The sequence below is a fragment of the Lingula anatina genome, chromosome 6 (genome assembly GCF_051362555.1).
Source record: "Lingula anatina isolate TDL-2025a chromosome 6, LinAna3.0, whole genome shotgun sequence".
NCBI lineage: Eukaryota > Metazoa > Brachiopoda > Lingulata > Lingulida > Lingulidae > Lingula > Lingula anatina.
The window spans coordinates 290,442-309,689 of record NC_141772.1 but is presented as its reverse complement, the minus strand read 5'-3'; the positions used below and the strand labels follow the sequence as shown (position 1 = coordinate 309,689).

At 37.0% G+C, this 19,248-nt stretch overlaps 1 protein-coding gene and 2 long non-coding RNA genes across 4 annotated transcripts; 1 reads left to right on the top strand and 2 right to left on the bottom strand.

Annotated features, from left to right (window-relative positions):
- Positions 1-202: 202 nt before the first annotated feature.
- LOC106172206 (UDP-N-acetylglucosamine transporter) lies at positions 203-19,235 on the bottom strand. 2 transcript variants are annotated; one of them, XM_013552825.2, is made up of 3 exons: positions 19,082-19,235; positions 3,660-3,994; positions 203-3,285 (listed from the first exon to the last, which is right to left on the bottom strand). In XM_013552825.2, exons 1-3 carry the CDS (start codon positions 19,107-19,109, stop codon positions 2,635-2,637), a joined length of 1,014 nt encoding a protein of 337 aa, XP_013408279.1. In that variant the 5' UTR covers positions 19,110-19,235; the 3' UTR covers positions 203-2,634. The 2 variants fall into 2 exon arrangements, with proteins under 2 accessions (XP_013408279.1, XP_013408278.2); XM_013552824.2 differs by lacking the exon at positions 19,082-19,235 and adding an exon at positions 18,874-19,059.
- On the top strand, positions 4,804-6,451 carry LOC147760950 (uncharacterized). Its single transcript, XR_015335303.1, has 3 exons — positions 4,804-4,942; positions 5,382-5,437; positions 5,945-6,451. It is a non-coding gene; the product is annotated as an uncharacterized LOC147760950 (long non-coding RNA).
- On the bottom strand, positions 6,157-10,138 carry LOC147760949 (uncharacterized). Its single transcript, XR_015335305.1, has 3 exons — positions 9,619-10,138; positions 8,595-8,724; positions 6,157-7,586 (listed from the first exon to the last, which is right to left on the bottom strand). It is a non-coding gene; the product is annotated as an uncharacterized LOC147760949 (long non-coding RNA).
- Positions 19,236-19,248: the final 13 nt, after the last annotated feature.

Genomic DNA, 19,248 nt, shown 5'->3' with positions numbered 1-19,248 from the left:
GAAAACTGAACGTGCAATATGGGCACAGATATTATTTTCTACTTAAAAAAAAATCTTCAAAAATTGCAACAAAGCCAAAGGAAAGGGTGTGATCATTATAGTTATTTTTACACCTTAACTAATGATTTTACCTATTTTAAGAACACAGAACTGTTCACCATTGTCAAGTTATCAGCACAAGAGAAATGAATTAAAGTCAATGTCACAAGATTAAGTACTTTATTCAAGCAAGAAATAAATGGAATGTATTGAAACCAAAATCAATTTAATAACATGTACCCTCAGAAACAAAGCCTGTTGTCAATAATTGTAGTAGAAATAATTTACAGCAGGCTGTGACCCTATGGGGTATATGAACAGTGACCCTATGGGGTATATGAACAGTGACCCTATGGGGTATATGAACACACTGGTACCCTCACTCAGCTGAATACCTTAAAAACCAGTAATTATTTATTATCATAACTTATTCTTTAAATATCCCAATACCACGAATTTATCACAATGTATCTAAATACCAATTTGAAGCCACTGTTACAGCCGTCTGTTCTTAGCATCCAGCTTGCAATGATTCTTTATTCTTTATTCTTTAAATATCCCAATACCACGAATTTATCACAATGTATCTAAATACCACTCCTGCCACCTATGTTTAAATTTGAAGCCACTGTTACAGCCGTCTGTTCTTAGCATCCAGCTTGCAATGAAAGAATTTGTTTACTATCACAAAGCAGAACTAACAAATAATTATAAACTTAACATTACCTCAGAGATCTCATGACTATGGCAAGTCTCCATAACCAAGACACACTTCTAAACACAATAATTTACCACCAATCCAAAGTCATTGCACCTGATGTGTGTTACAAAAGTGTTAGCTTCTTTGTTTTCCAGTCTACATATTTGCAGGTTTATGTAACTGTTGACTGTTGGCAACATGTGAGTAGAGTGCACAGCACCAATCACAACTGTTCTTTTTATCTGCCAAACATTGTACCAAACTTTTCTGTTATGGATCTAAGTATCCATCATAGAGCAGTGGATATGTTCATGTAACCAAGGGACTTTCTGTGGGAGTGACCCCAATTTCTTCCTAACTGACCACATCGGAGGCCTGGCTATTTGTAATTGACACTGTAAACTTGAACTCAAATTCCAGAAAATGGCAGAGTTGGGTTAGGGTTTTAACACAGGGACTGAAAAATGGAGAAGCTGGTAACCAACCTAAAATATATAATGCTTCCCCCTCCCCCCCCCCCAACACCCCCCTGCCTGAGGTCTCAGGACATGAAGGTAAAGCAAGTGTCCATCCTTAATTCCATTCTAATAACGTGGAAATGAATAGTAGCAGCCAGCTGTTAGTTTTGCGTAGTTACATTGTCTCTGGTGGTCTTGTATTACATACATAGTTTAATGTGCGTGTGGTTCAAGCACCATCATGAGACATATTTGGGAACTTAACAAGATTAAAATCAAATTATTAAAGAAATTATCCACATCCAAACACAAGATGTTCCATAATTGCGTTATATAATTTTAAAAAATTGCTCCACACCAGGTACAATGTAGATGATAGATATAAAATCCAGAATTAACACATAGAAATAGGATCTGTGAATACTTTTATAGCTAAGCAAATATTTGTTGAACAAGGTGTTATTTAAACCTCTGGCATTGGGACTGCAGAGACATTGTGCACTTATTATATCCAAGCCTTTTGGTTGCACTGACATAATTATTTGACTGAAGAATCAAATTCAACCAGCAACAAATAAAACTATTCCCTGATTTGCAATCAATACAACACAATTATTGCATCAATACTTACATCATTTGTAAGAAATAATCCATACATAATTCTTTTGTGATAAGGCAATAAGTCTTTTATATATATAAATATATATATATCTTGCAGTTCTATTTGATTTTAATGGTAATACTGACCAAGTCCTGACATAAACACCACATCACAGTTAAGCTTCAGCTGTTGGACTAAGATCAGAGTGGCCAGGCACCAGTTTAGTAGTCAAAGGATATAAACATTTGCATATTGTTTCTCCTAGGTGGCTGTTTTTTATTACATAAAAACTGACATATTCCTCTTGATGACCCCTTATAAAGATGAGATGACATCCGTTAACTGTTTTCCTCAACAGTAAGTGAACCTGGTAGCTTTCACATGAATACGTGATTATCTGAGACTCTCATTAACAACTCTACGTGGGCTCTCACTAAGTACAATCAGCTTAACGGATTAACATGCCACCTGGTGTCAAGTAGAACACAGAAAAGCAGGTGATTACATGCGTACGTTGAAAACATGAGGAGGCATGTCGTATGGTTAAGCTGGTTGCACTGAGTGAGAGTCCCAGCAGAGTTAGGTCAATCTATACAGACTGGTGGTGTGACTATGGGGACCTGTTGAGAAGCTTTTTCTATGCACTGCTTTGGACTCACAGTTTCTTTTCACTAAATGAATAGTAAATTATTTGTGCTAAGTCAACAATGAATAGACCTAAAACAGTATTAGTTTTAAATAACTGGTCAAAATATACTGCACAATGCTGCCACCTAGTGTAATTCATCATAATCATACCTTTTCTCTTTCTCTTTCCCTAAAGTAATATATTATAGTTATATTTTCTCCCCCTGTGCTTGCAAATTTGACTGTGTCTTCTCTTTGGGCTGGTAACCATACATAAACACAGAGATACAGACAAGACAAGCTCCAATCACAAACTGCAGACTCAGCTGAAAGTTAAACAAGTACACAGAAGCCAGGGAGGCAAAAACAATGGCTGCAGAGCAAGCAAACCCCTTCAGAATATTGTCTGCATATTTCACTACCACAGCTACAAGAAGTCCCCCAAATGACTGTAGAAATACTACTGCCCACACCACCATATCGTAACCGAAGAAAAACCCCTTGTCTCTCACTTTCTGTCCATCCGTCGACAGGAAAATAGTCACCGTCCCAAAGACAACGCCCAGGAAGCCCAGCTGGACATTACGCAGCCACAAACTCTGCTTTGTCGTTTTTAAAACTTTTTCAAAATAAACTCCAGCAAAACCTGAAAGAGCTGAGGCCAGAAGCACTGCTCCAAACCCCAGCAATCGATTCTGCTCAGTGGAAACTTTTTCTGAGGTGCTTTCTGGCTTGAACTGTACAAAGGCAACCCCTGTGAATAGCATCACCAAGGCAACCCACTGGATTTTGGACAGTTTCTTCTGCAACAAGATCACAGAGAATACGGCTGTGGTCAGGATCTTCAGCTGGTATGTGACCTAGAATACAAGAAAATAGGTCAAATCTAAGTTCAACTTAAAAATATGTAATAAATTTTCATTAACAACAAATTTACTTTTTGTGTACTATTCTGTTCTTTTCATATATGAATATATTAAATATGTTTAAATGTTCACGTTTTCTTAAAATCTACCGTTACAAAGGGTCATTAAACACAGAAAACTAAGAAATTCAATTATTTTTCTTAAGCGCAAATTTTTCTTATCCAACTTTTAAATGTTGGCATATTTATTTTAAAAATGTATTGTGTGTCCAGAGATATAAAAAATACAGGTACTTGGCAAATCTGATTTACAACTAAATATTCCAATAATTTCTTCTGTAAACTTCTTTAAAATAATAAATTCTGAACCTGAAATGTTCCTGCATCCAGATTAGATATAGCGACATAGAGCAGGTTGTTCTGTATCACATATACCACTGCCGGCACTGAGATCTTCAGACAGTCATATGGTTGCTGGAAAACATCTTCATTTAAACGCCGCGCCCACGGCCTAATGCCTCCCTCTTGTCCCATAATAATAAAAAGACAGGAGACACACTTGAAAAGCTCAGCCATGACCACAGCTGTCGTAGAGAAGAACATGTTCCCAGGACGTGTTCGTGCATAGCGCGACACCAGAGTGAGGGCACCATTTTGGAAGGTCAAGGTCACGAGGCTTACGGACTTGAGACTCCGTTGAAACACTGAAAATATAATAATATTTGTCAGAAAATTCAAAAGGTTTCCATAACATGTCTACACGATGTTAATACCTAATTAAAATTGTGTGGTTTGAAGTTAAAACCTACTTGTTTATATCTAGCACACTATTTATCTACTAATTAGGGTCATTATTTATGTAAATTGAATGCATTCATCTGACACACAATTTCAGAAAATATACAATCATCTTAACAAATATTCAAGATTTATTTCCATCGATATACTCTGTGCCTGGACAATAAAAATGCTGTGAAAGAAACATTCCCCAATGTGCTGCTCATTGACAGAATTTGCACTAATTTGAAAAAATCCTATAAACTTTTAATGTTTCAACCACAGACGTGCACTATTTCTTTAAAGTTCATGAATAAATCATACTTAAAAAGATAAATGGTTTCAACCTCGTAACTCAACCATATCACAAGTTTTCAAGCAGTTTTTGATGTTAGAAGCCCAAAGTGAGCATGAAAAGCTGCAGTGAATGTCTGACTGGTGTGACGGCTTATAAATTTCCAGCATTACTGATCAAGCTGTCAAATAAATTAAACAGCAATAATATAAATAAGTCAGCCACTACATATGTGCAGTACTTGCATGATCTGGGTTGCTGAATGTTCACAGTTAAAGGGACAAAAAATAGGATTAAAAACGCCTTTTTAGTGCATGGATTGCTTCTTTTTTAACTTATCTGAGAACAATTGCTATGGGTAAAGCATAAAATGGCAGGTAAATGGCCTTAATCAATATCGAAAAAAAGAATCATATTCACCGTCCACTTTCGAACCCCGGGCGTCTGCCATCTTGACACAGTTTGAAATAACGAGGCTTCTCGACTCAGATACGAGATGTAAACAATGCAGACAGCATGTCGTTTCGAAGGTGAGCGTGGACGTGAAGGAGAAGAGGAATTGCTCACCGAATCTTTGCAGGTAAGCGAGTTATATTTACCAAAAGTACTTTAAAATGGGAAGATGGCAGTGGAAATCAAAATGTCTGGCAGAGGAAGTTAAAAAGCGTAGATAACTGCTAATAATTAACGTTTCCTCGGGTAACGCACTCGCAGCCAAATCACTCGCACTGGGTACGTACTACTATAGTTATATGAAGCGAGATAGTGCACTTTACCCCTGAGGTGTATAGGTCTGTAAAGCAGGAGGAATACCCTTTTCTGCTCAATGTGGTCAACTACCAGTACTTACAGACTAACCTCACACCATATTCTCGCAGGGGAATCCCATGAGATATACAATGTAACTCGAGTACTAGTGGGGTTAGAGGGTGTTCTTTGTACGGCACGTAACTACGTTAGCTTATTTGTAAATTTAATAATATTGTCAATGAATATGATTATAAGGAATGATTTTTTAGCCTTTCAGAGGAGGAATTGGGTGATACACCCCTTCAAGCACGAGTGAAGAGATCAGGTATGTTAATAATTTTAGAAGTATAACATGGGCGGATCCAGGATTATTTGAAAGGGGGGGGGGGTGGCGCGGATGCAAAGCCGACCCCCCCCCCCCCCCCCCCCCCCTAGTTGGCGTGGGGTCCTGGGCCTGCTTAAAACTTTGGTATTTTAGAGGGTGAACAGTGCCATTTGGTACGGTTTAGCACTTTACTGTAGTAAATTAGCTAGTCAAAATTCAAATTCCAAGTGGGGAATATTAGTGTGATTTTTTTACATCAGTTCTTTGAAACCATGTGTGATTATGTTATTTCTTCTTATGGCCTTTATGATTTAATGCAGCTGCAGATATTTAAATTTAATTTTTTTTTTTTTTGCCATAATCAGACTTGCTTCTTTATAATAAGCTGGTTATCATGTAGTGATCATGCCCTCTAATTTGTTGATTTTTGTTAAAGAATAGTGCTGTTATGATAATATCAATACATTTTTTTCTTTATAACCATTTTATGTAATTTTACTATTACAGTGCCTCAAGTTATGTCTGGAAAACTCATACCAGGAAGCACTCCAATCTTACAATACTGCATCACTTCAATGTCGGTGTGACAAGTTGTGTAAAAGACTGCTACAAAAAATTTGCAGCGATGACCACATGATCCACCACCTTTTACCAAAACCGAGTGAACAGTTTTATATTATAATGCCCATGTACATGTATTTAAAGTGACAAGACTGAGATCAGCGAGAGCCTCAAGGCCTTTATTTTCTGTGCATTGTCAACTCTTCAATAATTTTATAATTTTGTCAAATACATCCAAAGATTCAATTCTAATGCAATACTTGAAAACTTTTTTAGAATATATTTTAATGTCGAACATGTTTTTCTAAGAACTAGCCCTTTAGTAAATTAACATGTACTATCCAACTGTTATTATTAATTAACATATTGTTATGTACAAAGCATAAGCTGCAGTATCAATGAAGCATTAACTGGGTAGAGATTATGAATGAAATAAAAGTTTAAATATTGAAACATCTTTTATTTATATTTGGCAAAAATACAAGAATAAACAAAGTTTGCTACATAAGTTTGGAATTTGGCCAAATCATCTTTATTATTACCTGTCACATGTAATGAATAAGACATACACAGATTCTGTAAGCTAGAATGCATAATTATTTTCATACTCATTAATGCCATCTTCATAAATAAGCCTTCTATTCAAGCATTCACAAACTTTCACATTGTGCAGTAAGCATTATAGTATGATAACATTTTTGAGAGAGACTTATTAATAGCCAGGCTATCATGTTAAGAGTCTGATGTACATGCAGACCCATGAGGATTGCAGATCAACAAATTATCCCCCTCTCTGTCAGTGTATTGACTCATGTGAGCTGTCTCCATGCAAAGGGATGTGTCATAAGAAAGGACCAACCCAACTTACACAAACATAAATTGTTTCATCAGTAAGATATTCACACATACTTTTCCAAGATGTGCAGGGAATAAATAGAAAGGTATAAATATTTCTTTAAAAAATACAGGCATAGCTTCCCTGCATGAATTCTAAATAATGGCTGAGTGGAGAATTGAATACAGGCACAAGTGTTCACTCAAACCATTTTTGTAGGTCTTAAAAGAAATGACATGCAGTCATTTGCCAAATACAGAATTTTATGCTGTAACAAAGTCACAAAACTGCAACTGGTGATCTTACAAAATCTAACAACACACTGGTTTAAAATCAAGTTGAAATCACAATATGCCACCAGTACCATATTCCATAATACATTTGATGTCATTTAGATTTAAGAAGTAAATGCTGGACCAAAATGGTTTATTCTCAATATCAGGCATATGACTTAGGTTTGGGAGGAAAGACCACCTTGATTTCCAATCTGTCTGCATTATAGCATACATGTAAGTGCTAGATGGTTTGAAGTCAGCAGATTATGCTTTGTCACATTGGCAAGATGAGTTCACTGAATATATCCTGTAAGCAGCACTCAAAAGTCAGGAAAAGTCTCTCACTATCCAACTCGTCCCCGCTTTGGACCCTCAAGAAAAGTTCACCTTTTTTTGGTGGAGAGCCATGGAGTTCCTCTTCCATGTAAAAAACTCTTCTTCAGGACATCATACTGGCAGTTGCTCATAACCTTTAGGTCTAAAAAAGCAAATCAAAATAATAATAATAATAATTTATTAAGATTGCAACCCAGTGGGTTGAAGTTGTACATAGTGCTAAGAAAATTATAATGAAAATAAAGTGAATATTTGCTTGAATAAAACTGAGTTAAAAGACTGCTAATTGAACTTTAAAATTATTGTACTTAGGATAAAAGACAACATAATACTATTGGAAATTTAAAAGTGCATACCGAATAAAAGAGCATCAGAATCTGTCGGTCTTAAATTGTGGCACTTTGTTACTATTGAGAGAACAGTTTCATTAGCTCTGTATGTATAAATTCAAATTACTGTTTTTCTTTTTATCAAGAGCTTGTAAAATATGTGGGTATTACCTCCAATATTTCTGTGACTGTCAGTCACCATCATCGGGGAGTAAATGACTAGGGTTTAGGGGCAATTGACCTGGATTTTCATTCCAGGTGAAATGACCCTAGTCATTTACTCCCCGATGATGGTGACTGACAGTCACAGAAATATTGGAGGTAATACCCACATATTTTACAAGCTCTTGATAAAAAGAAAAACAGTAATTTGAATTTGTTACTATTGTTTGATCTTAAAAGACGATTGGATTGATCAATAAAGATGTGATTCAGTTTGTCAGAGGATTCAGTTCTTTTGTAAAAGAAAGTTTTGCACAGATCTCTTCGTTTATCTAAAGTACACATATGCCAGGTTCAGGGTTTCATCATAGTATAGGTCAGGGAAAATAATCTTCAAAGCACAAGTTTGGTCAGTCTCTTAGAGTTTGCATTGCTCTATAGTTAGTCCTGGATGCCACACAGGGCAGGCATATTCTAGAATTGAGTGCACAATACTTTGGTAAAGCTTAGCTCGTTTCAGTTGACGGAGGAAATAGAGTCTTGCATTATGTTTACATTATGTGTCGCCAATTTGGAAAAAAAATTGATAAAAGAGAAATCATGCACCTATATGCCTAATATATGAGGAGTGAATATCAGCTTATTAAAATTCTGCTTACTCTAAAGACATGTTTTAGTCCCATGTTGGATCATCAGGATCCTTTAATTCCCTCTTCTTCAGCATCTTCCTCCTCTTCCATCTGCACTTCTTCCAGTTCAGGCATACCATAGGAAAAAGTTACCTTGATACTGCAACCAAAAAAAAAAAAAAAAAAGCAACAGTACATAAAATAAGATAATCGAGTTTGAGAAAAATTATGTAAAAACATAACTTAAATAAGTATAAAACTCAACTGAAATAAGTATAAATGCCATTTTTCTCAATATGATCACCTTAAATTATCTAGACTGTCATCTTCAACTGCACTAGTATTAACTACAACTTAATTTTGAAGTTTCTTGATCACTTCATATTGGTTTAATCTCCGAAATACTGGTTGGAAGTTAAAATTGTATGATCTAAATTATTACTCTGGACTATTTAATACATTAGAGAGATGTACCAAACATAAACATGCAATATCCCCTTTCTGATTTATTTATTTTTAATGTAAAAAGGAGACAAATTGTCTTTAAAATATAAAATCAAAATACTACTATTTATTTTCACTTATAGTTGACATGCCATTTAACATTGGGTTAAACTTAGATACAATAACAGCTTCTGCACATTCATTTTGGGATTTAGATGCCTAAAGAAATAGCATCTTTGTCATATGTCTTAATTACTGTGGTATGCCTAGATGTTAGAGGCACAAGAAATGTACCCTCGGTAAGTCAAAAATTCGCCCTGGCCATTGTAATGTATATGTAATGAGACTAGTATCTCCCACCATGTCCGTTTTTATTTAAACTTTCTTTGCTCTATAAACTAACCCAAACCCTGTCAGAGTCGACATATGAGCAACACTTTCTGTCATCGATACCACTCATATTAGTTACAATTTCATGGCATATTTTGACAGACGAGCCTGACAATCGTTAAGATATACAACGAACACACGTAAATAAACATAAATCTCTGTGCTTAATAAATATTTTCACTGGTGTCTTATCTCAAAGATTATTGTAAATGGTACTCACAAATCCAGTAAATACTTCGCGGCCAGGCCATTCTTCGTATCCATGGCCACCCAAGCAGGTTTTCATCTGCCTTCTTCCTCGCCGGTGTTTATTGTTTGCCTGTCGTACATTTGCTGATACACTGTTTTACGCATGTTTTTTGTAAAGGCTGTTTCTTTTTCTCTTTGTTATCTGTCTTCGCTTCTTCGAAGGACTCCCAGCATAACTGAGCCTCCTGTTTCACGTTGTCCTTTCCCGGCAGCTTGAACTGGTTTTAACTAGGTCGCAATACGAGAATCTCGCGAGATCCGGAAGTCTAGAGAGCTCAATTATGAAAATGGAGGTGGTTGTTGGTAAACCTCCGCTTAAGCGGAGGTTTTCTTTTTATTGTATTTTCCAAAAATGTTACAGAGCGATGGCGAGTGCCGGGAATGATAGATTAAAGGTTGGTAAATCGCGGAAAAGTAGTGTTAACCTCGGGATAAATCAGGATAAATCAATTTTGGCGCGAAAATCCTCTTTTGTGTCCTTTTAATATATATACTGGTATACAGCACCTTGTGTCTAACAATACTTTTCTTTTATTACATTGTACAAAGCTGTTCTGTATGTTAACATGTAATGTAGGAGTTTGACAATGTGATGAGTCACTTACAGCTCAATTATCTACCTGTAATCTCTATCATTTGATCATCAGTTATTTTCATCATGTTCTTAGCTCCAGTTGTGACACAGCAGAGTATTACCTGCCCTCTCCATCAGGAACACAGAATACTTAGGTGTATTTTCTGTAGCTCAATTGTGTCATGAATTAACCAGAGACTGAGTGATATTTGTGAATATATTTAATATCTGGTTCAAAATTATGTACTGGAAGCAGGGGTAGATTTATTAGTAGGCTGTCTTCTGGGTCTTCCTGAAGACGGTCAGATTTTCAAGTTTACATTGACGGGTATCCAATTTTTTCTGTTGGAAGACGGTCAAAATTGGAGGATGAATCAACAAAGATAATTTGGAAGACTGTCAGTAAATAGCTCTGGATCCGCCACTGGGTAGTGACCCTGGTAGATGGTAATATCTAAACATTCCCCCCTCCCTCCTGCTGTGTAGTGAGAATGTCTCCACAATCTTCACATTACAAGAATCCACACTAAGCTCCAGACAGACTTCATTTCTTACCTTCAGCAACCCAAAAAACTTTCAATTAAATTCCTGATAAACCTCAGTTTTTAGTTGGATAATGACCTAATTAAGTTTTAAACTCTGATAAAACCCAAGTTAACAAAGACTCACTATACTTCCAGTGTACAGCTGTTTCATTTTCACTAATACTAATCTGAAAGTCTACATCCTGAACAAATGATAAGCCCCGTGTTGTATTTGGTGACGCGGGTCTACAGTTGACAACAGAGACATTTATCTATGGAGGACACATTGCAGACGTGTCATACCACTGCTACATAAACCCTCAACTTCAGACCAGTTACTAGTAATTTCCAGCCCCAGCAGTAAAATGTAGATTGTTTATATACAGAATTAAGAAGAAATTATTCTAAGGACTTGTAAAATTTTTAGAAGGCTTAACTTCCGACTCAGCAAGGATTAAACTAACTTGTTATGTATATGCCTGAAAATTAAAGAGCAAAAAATATAAGGCTGATAAACACAAAAATATTACAAGTGCAAGAAATAAAATCTTTAATTCCACTAGACACCACTTACCCTTGGACTGCTCCTCTTATGTGAATAATTAATGTAAAAAAAACATTTTAATATACAGAACACTAAAACCATGAAAGAAATTGTACTTCAATACAAGTGCATCCAAAAAACAACAGGCTTTGATTTCTGATAACACATCACTGTCTTGATCACTATGATCTCAACTATTTACTAGTACAGATGAATGCAGCATATATTTTATAATATTTACCAAAATTTGACCATTTTTAAACCAACCTCTTGAGGGGTCCCACCAACCACAAACAAAAACCATCATAAATCACAGGTAACACTTGGTACCAGTGTACACAATGTGGTATAAACTGAGTGAACTGACACCCACTGACTCTACTGAATCATCTTCAGACTCCTCACATACAGAAGCATGTACACCACACAACCAGTATAATGTGCTATGATTATGTGACAAAAATAACTGGATGTGCACAGGGAAAAGATGAACCAAGAATTATGGGTGTGATGGAAGCTGCATGATACTTTCCACTGGTGCATACAAAGTAAAGATTTTGCTACTGATTTAGAAATCATCTCTGATTGTTTTGAACTGTGCTTCAAAGAGTTACCAAGGCGCTCAACATGCAAAATCTTGTAAACTATTACCTTTTTTTTGTAGGATTACTTTTATGCAGAAGCAGAAAAATCAAATTTTTTTTCAGACAAGATAGGAATGTCAGCACTGCAACCTTGTTTTACACAATGATGACGATTGTCAAATACAGTGTTTCTGATAATAAAATAACTTATGACCTTTTACAACTTAAATTTACCATTCCCAAATAAAGGAAAAAAAGGTCAACCTATTTAAATGACAAAAATGACTATAAATAAAAATACAAAAAAATGAAACCTTTGGCTTTTTTTACACATAAATTCACATACCTGTTTCCATCTCAGGGCATGCACACAATGGTGACAATAGACAATACATTCACTGTATCTATGGCAATTTATTTAGCTAACACAAAGGTGGAATACTTTCTAGATCAGATAATTTTATCAACAGATTTTTTGCAGTGGAATTATTTAAAGTCGACATGGATAAGTGTTACGTGAAGGTCACAAGTGAGTGCAAAAAAAGAATGGACACCACCAAATATATACAAGAGTTTTAGAAAGTTTGAAATATATGACACTATAAATTAATTTACTATATAAATTAGTACTGCTTTTTACTCCCAAGTACTGTCTTAACAGCTGCTATCTGAAAGTCTACATCCTGAACAAATGATAAGCCCCGTGTTGTATTTGGTGACGCGGGTCTACAGTTGACAACAGAGACATTTATCTATGGAGGACACATTGCAGACGTGTCATACCACTGCTACATAAACCCTCAACTTCAGACCAGTTACTAGTAATTTCCAGCCCCAGCAGTAAAATGTAGATTGTTTATATACAGAATTAAGAAGAAATTATTCTAAGGACTTGTAAAATTTTTAGAAGGCTTAACTTCCGACTCAGCAAGGATTAAACTAACTTGTTATGTATATGCCTGAAAATTAAAGAGCAAAAAATATAAGGCTGATAAACACAAAAATATTACAAGTGCAAGAAATAAAATCTTTAATTCCACTAGACACCACTTACCCTTGGACTGCTCCTCTTATGTGAATAATTAATGTAAAAAAAACATTTTAATATACAGAACACTAAAACCATGAAAGAAATTGTACTTCAATACAAGTGCATCCAAAAAACAACAGGCTTTGATTTCTGATAACACATCACTGTCTTGATCACTATGATCTCAACTATTTACTAGTACAGATGAATGCAGCATATATTTTATAATATTTACCAAAATTTGACCATTTTTAAACCAACCTCTTGAGGGGTCCCACCAACCACAAACAAAAACCATCATAAATCACAGGTAACACTTGGTACCAGTGTACACAATGTGGTATAAACTGAGTGAACTGACACCCACTGACTCTACTGAATCATCTTCAGACTCCTCACATACAGAAGCATGTACACCACACAACCAGTATAATGTGCTATGATTATGTGACAAAAATAACTGGATGTGCACAGGGAAAAGATGAACCAAGAATTATGGGTGTGATGGAAGCTGCATGATACTTTCCACTGGTGCATACAAAGTAAAGATTTTGCTACTGATTTAGAAATCATCTCTGATTGTTTTGAACTGTGCTTCAAAGAGTTACCAAGGCGCTCAACATGCAAAATCTTGTAAACTATTACCTTTTTTTTGTAGGATTACTTTTATGCAGAAGCAGAAAAATCAAATTTTTTTTCAGACAAGATAGGAATGTCAGCACTGCAACCTTGTTTTACACAATGATGACGATTGTCAAATACAGTGTTTCTGATAATAAAATAACTTATGACCTTTTACAACTTAAATTTACCATTCCCAAATAAAGGAAAAAAAGGTCAACCTATTTAAATGACAAAAATGACTATAAATAAAAATACAAAAAAATGAAACCTTTGGCTTTTTTTACACATAAATTCACATACCTGTTTCCATCTCAGGGCATGCACACAATGGTGACAATAGACAATACATTCACTGTATCTATGGCAATTTATTTAGCTAACACAAAGGTGGAATACTTTCTAGATCAGATAATTTTATCAACAGATTTTTTGCAGTGGAATTATTTAAAGTCGACATGGATAAGTGTTACGTGAAGGTCACAAGTGAGTGCAAAAAAAGAATGGACACCACCAAATATATACAAGAGTTTTAGAAAGTTTGAAATATATGACACTATAAATTAATTTACTATATAAATTAGTACTGCTTTTTACTCCCAAGTACTGTCTTAACAGCTGCTAATTCAAGCTGGATTTACAAGGTCAAGTTACCTTTTTGAAATCTCAGAGTGTCTATTACATATGCATTACATGAACAATAAATCCACAACCAAAAATTTTCAACATAAGCTTTCAAACCATGATCAGCCATCAAATGCCCATTTTTTCTTCTCAACCGAACTGTTGATGTGCAAGCCTACATTTTTCTACTAATCATATATACAATAAAATCTTTAAAATACACCTGATTGAGCTACATGTACGCCTACTGTTAGATTCTTTTCTACTGAAAGCAAACACTTTTGATTGCACTCTCCCCTCCCCCGCTTCCTAACAGACCCCTGCCTCCTTACAGACCCCAGCCTTCTTACAGACCCCTGCCTCCTTACAGACCCCAGCCTTCTTACAGACCCCTGTCCCCTTAAGGACCCAGCCTCCTTACGGACCCCTGCCTCCTTACAGACCCATGTCTCCTTAAGGACCCCAGCCTCCTTACAGGCCCCTGCCTCCTTACAGACCCCTGTCTTCTTACGGACCCCTGCCTCCTTACATACCCCTGTCTTCTTACGGACCCCTGCATCCTAACAGACCTCTGCCTCCTTACATACCCCCGTCTTCTTACGGACCCCTGCCTCCTTACCGACCCCTGCCTCCTTACAGACCCCAGCCTTCTTACAGACCCCTGTCTCCTAAAGGACCCCTGCCTCCTTACGGACCCCTGCCTCCTAACAGACCCCTGCCTCCTTACATACCCCTGCCTCATTACGGACCCCTGCCTCCTTACGGACCTCTGCCTCATTACAGACCCCTGCCTCCTTACAGACCCCTGCCTCCTTACCGACCCCTGCCTCCTTAAATATCCCTGCCTATTTACGGACCCCTGCCTCCTTACATATCCCTGCCTATTTACGGACCCCTGCCTCATTACAGACCCCTGCCTCCTTACAGACCCCTGCCTCCTTACATATCCCAGCCTATTTACGGACCCCTGCCTCATTACAGACCCCTGCCTCCTTACAGACCCCTGCCTCCTTACATATCCCAGCCTCCTTACATATCCCTGCCTATTTACAGACCCTGCCTCATTACGGACCCCTGCCTCCTTACAGACCCCTGCCTCCTTACCGACCCCTGCCTCCTTACATATCCCAGCCTCCTTACATATCCCTGCCTATTTACGGACCCCTGCCTCATTACAGATCCCTGCCTCCTTACAGACCCCCTCCTTACCGACCCCTGTCTTCTTACGGACCCCTGCCTCCTTACAAACCACTGCCCTTAAGTTCCAGGTCCCTTGACACAAAGAAAACCCAGTGAGGCCCCAACCACTGCTATAATGAGTACTTACCATAGTGTCTACATTGACCAGTGCTTCCACATCTGACAAGATATTATAAATAAATAGTATGTTTTGTTTATTGTCCAGATATTAAGGTGCAGACTAGAAGGCTTTAGCTTAAAATATTATAGCAAATATTCTCTCTCTCTCTCTCTCTCTCTCTCTCTCTCTCTCTCTCTGTCTAAAATGCATTACATTTGTTGACTTAAAGGACAATGTTCATGTAAAAATCCATTTCTCGAATTTTGAAGATACAGCACTCAATCTATACACTAGAGGTATGTTTTAATCGATCCCCGCCATTTAAAAATTATAAAAACAATCTATTAGTAGAAAAAAAGCGTTCTAGTAAACCTCACCTCAATATGCAAAAATGAAGCAACAGATCTGGGTCACGTGGTACTGTGACGACAATCACGATAAAGGTCTATGAGACTCAACTGAGCTGCATGGTGACGGAGAAGTTAAGGAAAGTTGTGTTGAACGGAGTTGAGGAATTTTCGTTATGCCTCGGTGTGTTGCCGTGGGATTCACCAAAATTGCAGCTCTCGTTGACAATCTCTCTTTGTCTGTGACGGTCTTCCGTGACTTACTTACTAACTTCGGTGACAATAGTTGCGATGCTCTAGATCATGGTCACCTCAGGTGGTTTAGATCATATCAAGAGCTGGTAGTCTTTCAGATTAACTGTCATCAGTTGGCAAACTTACTGATTGCTGATGCATTTTAAATGCATTGTAGTTGACCAAAAGCTCGTTTACAACAAACCTGTTAATTATGCACCGCTGCAATTCCCAAGCCAGGTAATAACAGGTATGAAACTCGTCTTGGTGGGCTTTCATATTTTTCAATATATCTCATTTATTTCATGGGGTTATTTTATTGGTATTTGTAAATGACGTTAAATATCAATACTTAAACAATTAAGTTCAAACACGGTCGCGAACATTAATAAAAGCAATTGCTCTCAGGGTATCTTGAAGCTTCCGTGGAAGAAAACGTGTTGAGGAAAAACAGGAAAAAGAGCATTATATTAAAGAAAAAATGGGAACTGCTATAATAAAATGGTTCGTTATCCTAATTCGTTTATGCTTTGAAGATTTGTTTCTGAAGATTATTTCATCTGAAATATTAAATAATTTAAAAGATTGATTATTTACAACTTGAAACGCAAATTCTGCGTCAGTACGCAATTTTTTTTTTTGCAAATTTGTAAGCTTATAACACCGTGCTATAAAGATCTACTCAAGAAAAAAATTTGCTTGGGTAAAATTGAGTACGGAATGAACTGGAGACACTTGGCTTGTCATTAAGTTTACACGAAAATATGTCAGGTAATTTTATACTGTCTTTGAAAGAGTAAAGATTGATAGATAATTTTAGACAAACTTTGACGGGGGAAATACCTACAAAGAGTAATGGGCTATTTCGCCAACATCTTGTTGAAAATTTTACACTGCAATTCTATTCAAATAAGCTAAGGAACTAATTGCCAAATTAATACTCGCATCACATAACAGGGGGGTAACCAGACCTGCAAAAATTGTACGCATGTATTTAAAAAGATTACAAGCACATACAGCAAAATGTAGACTTACGCAAAACATGAAGGACAGCGTAATCACAGCAAATGTACCTCATATAGTAGCTTAATTTCCATTAATAATAAAATCATCATTTATATTCTTGCGATTCAATAACTATTTTAATTTACCCAGAACGGTATATTTATTTTAAAGGCGGTTAACTGAAATATAGTTTTATGATTTGTTTGTGAAAATTGCCCATGTCACCCTGTTAGTTTGGAGGTCTAAGCTGGATCAAGTCCGTGTTAAAATTCCTATGAAGTTGTGCAGGAAAAATTCTTCCTTTCTTTCTCTAGCTCCTCGATAAACCTGGTGTTCAGATTTTATCTAGTACCCCCAGGTCTACGGGAGCTGCGCTTTGTAACTAACGCACAGGTAGATTTTTACCTGAGATAACTGGAGTAAAGCTTAGATAGAGAGTGCGTTCGATACAAGCAAGACAAATTGAATGCCATTTAACCCTTTAATTAAGAGGTAAAGGAAGTTCCAGTTAGATGGATGATTAAGATAGGACTTGTAAAGGTAACGGGCATTGTTTACCTCAGTTTAATAAAAGTATGCAAGACGGAGTGTCAGCGGTTTAATAAAATAAATTGAATTTCACAAATAACATGGACCTCATATGCAAAAATCAACATTTCCCTTAACTCATTCAAATGCAGTGTTTTATACAACTTGGGATAACCATAATGAAATGCTTGTTAAAGAAATGACTAGACGGGAAATGGTTTTACACAGCTTCACGAGGATTTTGACCCCTCGGGTAAGAGATTTGAATGAGTATAAACTTTTATCAGAAGCCAGAGAAGGCATCTTACAGGTAGACAATGCAGCTCAGTTTGACAGCTAAGCATGCTCTGTTCTCCAGTGGCTCGATTGTCGTCATTGGACCACGTGACCACGTAGCTCATTAACTCCCAGGCCGAGCAAATAGGACGTTTTTTAAAGCCAAAAATTGACAAAATGAGCTTTTAATTTGTGTCTTTGGATAAAGATATCGTTAGTTGGGCATGTTTTCTGAATGATATGTTCCGTTCAGGCCATTCTGACGGCATGAAGCAAACCCTTTAACCATGCATTCAAGTAAAGAAAAATTCTCATGAGAACATTGTTCAACCAGGCTGAACATGCAAAGCACACCTACAACATGGATGAAACTATTTCGTTTTTTTAGTTTAGTTTAACAACATTAACTATCCCTACCTATCTAACATTCTGACATTCACTGTAGGTGCTAGATGACATTCCTCACCCCCACCCACCTCCCTCTCTCTCTCTCTCTCTCTCTCTCTCTCTCTCTCTCTCTCTCTCTCTCTCACACACACACACACACACACACACACACACAAACACACACACACACACACACACACAGACAAACACTGTTTCTTGCATACTGCAGCAGGCAGTATTAAACATAATCTAATGATCAGTGTTATAAATTATAGTCTACACAGCCACTGCTAAAGACATATCAAGTGCTCCCAGTATACCCTGGTACACGCGTGGCAACTGAAGTGAACCCAAGGCAAATTGATCTTGCTGCTTGTCAACTAACGCCGGTCGTCTCTGGGCATAATCAGCGTGATCACCTCATACACCTCACCCTCACGAGTGGCACACTACTGTATAGCAAAACGATTGTGCTACCAAAAGTGCTGTAAACATTGAAAAGCAACGTGTCCACGGCGCAAGTTGAACCAACAAGCAACTAAGCAAACACAACTGCCACAAGCACGGTGAAATCTGTAGATTATGTAAAGTCATTTAATGATATAAGAAGTCTTCCGTGAATCTCAGAATAATATAACAAATTTTTACCTGACTGTTGAGACTCTGCGATCCCCTGTTTAACCATAATTAAAGTTTTGGCTAACAGAGGCTTGGATCAGTGTCGACTGCTGTCGACGTGTTGCAGCATTTCTGCCACTTCCGGTCGCTTTCCGTTATTCGCCGCTCACCGGAATGCACCAAGTTTGGCAAAAAAAAATCAGCAAAATTGAGAACTTCATTTTCTCTTTATACTCACCATTTCCTGGGTTTTCCTTGATAGTCATCCTATTGTGCACAGTTTATGTCTGGTGGCAAGAGTATAAATGCAAACCAGTAAAACCTGTGCCAAGCACACTGGCATTCCGCACCCGCCGGCAAATTATCTAATTAAAATACTACTTCCGTTTCTGGTTTCAAGAACGG